Source organism: Aegilops tauschii, chromosome 2 (assembly GCF_002575655.3).
Source record: "Aegilops tauschii subsp. strangulata cultivar AL8/78 chromosome 2, Aet v6.0, whole genome shotgun sequence".
Taxonomy (NCBI): Eukaryota; Viridiplantae; Streptophyta; class Magnoliopsida; order Poales; family Poaceae; genus Aegilops; species Aegilops tauschii.
This window is the reverse complement of record NC_053036.3, coordinates 451,231,627-451,236,298: the sequence shown is the minus strand read 5'-3', so window position 1 is coordinate 451,236,298 and position 4,672 is coordinate 451,231,627. Positions and strand designations below refer to the sequence as shown.

The following is a 4,672-nucleotide window of genomic DNA, read 5'->3' as shown; positions in this document are numbered from 1 at the left end:
TTTGCCTGGTTGATGTTCATGGGTAGAGTAAACACAAAGAATCTTCTCTGCAGGAGGCACTTCAGCATTGGTGATGATCACTCATGCTTGCTATGCTCCAACTAACCTGTTGAAACTAACATTCACTTATTCTTCGAATATGAGTTCAGTGCTTCATGCTGGGGGATCTTGAATATTCATCGGGACACCTCCAGAGGTATGCAGGAGTGATAGCTATGGCGGCTAGAAGCTGGCATCAGGTCATGTTCAAAGAAGCTGCGATCATGGCGGCCTGGACCATATGGAAGCAGAGGAACAGACGTCACTTTGATAGGATGGCACTCACTTTGTTGAGCTGGAAGAGAGGACTAACTTGAGACCTGGAGATTCTGAAGTTTAGGGCTAAACCTGAAAACCAAACCCTACTTGAAACCTTGATCGCCTCCCTTCAAGCCTAGGCTCTCCTGTTGTTGGTAATCTCTCTTATACTGTATTTATACTGACCATACTACGCAAGAAACATCTCTTCAGATTACATCAGAGTAGTACAAGCAGTTTATTGTGCAGATTTACAGCTTAACAAAGGCCTAGCCCAAGCTGAGGTAAACAGCGGCGGCGACGCCGGCGGTGTAGACAGCGACCAACTTCCCAGCCGCGCCGGCGCCGGCGCGGGAGACGATGGCCACCCCGAGGATCCCGGCCGCGCCGGCCGGGGCACGGACGAGCGCCGCCTCGGCCGCGCCGGCGAGCACGGCCTCCCTGAACAGCTCGGCCGCGAACTCCCCGAACTGATCCCGCGAGAGCTCGGCAGCGCCTTCCAAGCCAGAGACACGTAGCGCAGAGTCTACGCGCACGCGCGGCGGCGGCGAGGGCACCCAGCGGCGGACGATAGGGAGGGAGCCCCGCAGGGCCGAGTGGAGGTGCGCGGACGCGTCCGCGAGCTGGTAGGGGCGGACGCCGGAGAAGGCGTGCTGGGCGTCGGCGAGGCAGCGGTCGAAGGCGGCGTCGCAGCCGGCGGCGAACGCCGGCGCCCGCCGGAGCGCCGCGTCCACGCGCTTCGAGGGGCTCAGGCCCATCTTTGGTGGATTGGATTTGGTTGACGTGACGAGAGTATGGGCTTCGCAGCGATTACTTCGGAGATTTTGCAGCTGCTTATTTGGCAGGCCTCCTCCGCTTGCTGGGTCAGTGTAAAGGCCTACTAGCCCATAACGTTGTAATTGTCAAATTCCTTTTACATCCACCGCGCAGGGCCAAACCCTATTCGGCGCCTTCTGCGCGAGAGCTCCTCCCTGGCGCCTTCAGCGCCCGTTGGCGAACGCAGCGCCCACTGCGTCGCTTGACTGGGCCTGGCCCAGTAACGCTCGCTCGCTAGCTGGCTCCTCCCGCTCGCCCGCTCGCTGCCCCGGTGGCTCACTCGATCGCTGCCCCCCGCCGCTCCCTCGATCCCCCGCTCCCCTCGATTGTAGTACGTATTTTTTTTATGGCTAAATTGCTACAGTATGTACTCATTTTCTTATGGAAAAAAACCAGTTGGCTAGATTTAAAAAAAAAAACCAGTTGGCTACAGTACGTACTCTTGTGCTTAGAAAAAAGTTCATCGATTTTGAAAAAAGTTTGTCGAATTTGCCAAAAAGTTCATCGAATTTGAAAAAAAAACATTGAATCTGAAAAATAGTTCGTCGAATTTGCCAAAAAGTTCATCAAATTTGAAAAAAACCTCGAATTTTAAAAAAGTCATCAAATTTAAAAAAGTTCATCGAATTTGAAAAAAGTTTATTGAATTCAAAAAAAGTTCATCAAATTTGAAAAAATGTTCATCGAATATGGAAAAAGTCCATCAAATCTGAAGAAAAAAAATTCAAATTTGAAAAAAGTTCATCCGATTTGGTAAAAATTCATTGATTTTGAAGAAAAAAGTTGACGAATTTAAGAAATAAGTTTATCGAATTTGAAAAAAGTTCATTAAATTTGAAAAAAAGTTCATTCGGTTTTGAAAAATTTCGTTCAATTTAATAAAAGTTCATCAATTTCGAAAAAAGTTCAATGGTTTTAAAAAGTTTCTTTCAATTAGCATTAAGAAAAAAAAATGAAAAACCGAACAAAACCATTCCCAATAAAAAAGAACAATGATAAAAGAAAAAGGAAAAGAGGGCAAAGAAAAAAGAAATGGGAATAAGAAAAAGACGTAAGATGAAAAGACGGAAGAAGTTTCTATTGAGCACGTAAGGTGGAGGTAGCTGGGTGGTTAGCGTAGCTGTATTAACCAGGAGGTCCTCTGTTCGAAGCCTGGCGCGCGCTAGTTTTTGTTTTACAAACAGAAATCAGTAGAACGGGCCGGCCCAGCTACAAAGACAAGTGTAGTGCGCCCTGTACGAAATGCACTGTATTCGGCGCCTAGGATTCAGCCTTCTGCGCCCCTTACTTCGTTTTCCACAAACAGGAACACAACCCCTCTTCCACTCTGGGTCGGCCCATTTATCCCTTTTTCCTGTTTTAAAGGGCAAGAAACTCTGCGCGGGTGAGATTCGAACTGCAACCTCCTCATTCGAATTTAGCTTCGATAACCAAGAGGACAACCAACGTCATGCGATTCTTTTCTTCCGTCTCCTCCTTTTGTTCCATTCTCTCCTTTCTATTACCTTCCAATTTCTTTTTTTTTGTTGTTCCTCTTTTAAAAGATGCGTGAACTTTTTCAAAATTCATGAACTTTTTTCAAATTTATGATATTTTTATCAAAATCAATGAACTTTTTTCAAACCGGTGAACTTTTTTCTAGAATCCGGTGAACTTTCTGCAAATTTGTGAACTTTTTTGTCAAAATTGATGAACTTCTTTCAAATACATGAACTTTTCTTCAAAAATCCTGTGAACGTTTTTTCAATCGTGAACTTTTTTGATTTTGTGAACTTTTTTCTTGGAAATTCGTCAATTCATTTTTCAATCGATCAACATTTTTTAATATTCATGAATTTTGTTTCATATTTACGTTTTCTTTTTTCAAAAAACCCTAAACGGAACTGAAACAGCGGTAAAATAGCGCTGGTTTCGGTTATAGGACATCAGATTGATGGTGGTGCAGTGGTTAATGTGCTAAGCTTGTAGAGGTCAGCGTGCGGGTCCGAATCCCATCAATCGCAGAGTATAATAGTGGTGCATATAGTTTTCTTCCTGTTTTGTTTTTTAAGATGTTGCTGGATGCGATCGATCCTGGGCCGGCCCACTATGGCTCGCCTTCGAGCGCCTCTAGTCTAAGCGCTCAGCGCCGAAGAGGAGCTCTCCCGGGCAGGTCACCGCTAAAAAAACAAATAACTAGCGAGTCACTGCTAAAAAAAATCGACTGGGCCATGCGGCGGCGGGATAGCACGCACCACGGGAAAATATAAGATACTCCCATCCTTGAGGTACTCCCGCTGCTCCAAATTTAAAAAAAGATTTTAAATTTATCAAAAAATTCCGGAAAAAAAATATGAATGTTCACAAGGAATGTGACTAGAACTCCTAAAAATTTCAGATCCAAATTCGAAATGCACATTGAGAAACAAAAAAGTGAAATCCAGATGTAAATAGTGTCAATGTTACTTTTGCCTTTTTCGTACACTATTCATGCTAGATTTTACATTTTTGTTTCTCGATATGCGTTTCGAGTTTGGACCTGAAACTTTTAGGGGTTGTAGCCACATTCCTTATGAACATTCGCATTTTTCTCCAAAATTTTTTGTTATATTTAAGAATGGTTTTTTGAATTTGGAGCACCGGGAGTATCCCAAGGATGGGAGTACCTGATATTTTCCCCACGCACCACAGGAGTCCATGTCCTGTGTGTAGGCGCCACCACTTGCGTATTGGGTGCATCTATGGGAGCATTTGTTTCACGTGTTTTTATTTATCTATTTCCGGTTTATTTAGGTTTTCAGATTGTGCTTGGGGTTTCGAGGTTTTTTCAAAAAGAAAATTCTCTTATGAAACCCACCGTCTGGAAAGGCACGGTTGTGCTTTCGCGTAAAGCATAGTTATGCTTCATGGTAAAGTGTGCTTCCTAAAAAGTGATACGCACAATTGTGCTTCCCGAAAAATGAAAGCACAGTTGTGTTTCACGGTGAAGTGTTCTTCCTGAAAAGTGAAACGCACTGTGCTTCACGATGAAGCAGAACCATGCTCGCATCCGTGCTTTCTGAAAAGTGAAAAACACAATTGTGATTCACACTGAAGCACTTGTTTCCATGTGAAGCACAGTTGTGCTTCCCAAAAAGCAAAAAAAAAAAAAAACAGAAAATATCCTTTTGTTTTTTATGTATTTTTTGATTTTTTTGGTTCTCGGCTTTTTTGAAAGAAAAGGTTCATTCAAACTTATTAACATGGGATCTAGTTTCAAAGATCTTGATACCAGAAACTCAACGGTGAAAACTATTCGTGATTTAGACTCACGGTTCAAGAGATACAATATTTTGAAAAAACAAATTTACAAAAAAGACACATTACTCCTAGGTTGCGACAAGTGCCGCACATGTAGTGCGTCACTTGTCACCACCAAACAAGGTGGGAGTGACCAACCCTATTAGGGATACCAGCTATACAAGAGAAGCACACACAACTAAAACAGGGAATAAAAAAATAAAAACTAAGGTAAGCTGAGATAAGCACTAGAACTACGGAAGCTTGCTAGTTCCTGGCAATAAGCACAAGTCTTCCCGGA

The 4,672-nt window shown here is 43.7% G+C and overlaps 1 protein-coding gene across 1 annotated transcript; it reads right to left on the bottom strand.

Moving 5' to 3' along the window:
• Positions 1 to 488: 488 nt before the first annotated feature.
• LOC109735741 (uncharacterized) lies at positions 489 to 1,119 on the bottom strand. Its single transcript, XM_020294943.4, has one exon. It carries the CDS (start codon positions 1,053 to 1,055, stop codon positions 567 to 569), a length of 489 nt encoding a protein of 162 aa, XP_020150532.1. The 5' UTR covers positions 1,056 to 1,119; the 3' UTR covers positions 489 to 566.
• Between the last annotated feature and the right edge of the window lie 3,553 nt (positions 1,120 to 4,672).

Coding starts and splice junctions, on each gene's coding strand:
- LOC109735741 (XM_020294943.4), bottom strand. CDS start 1,055: ATGGGCCTGAGCCCCTCGAAGCGCGTGGACGCGGCGCTCCGGCGGGCG.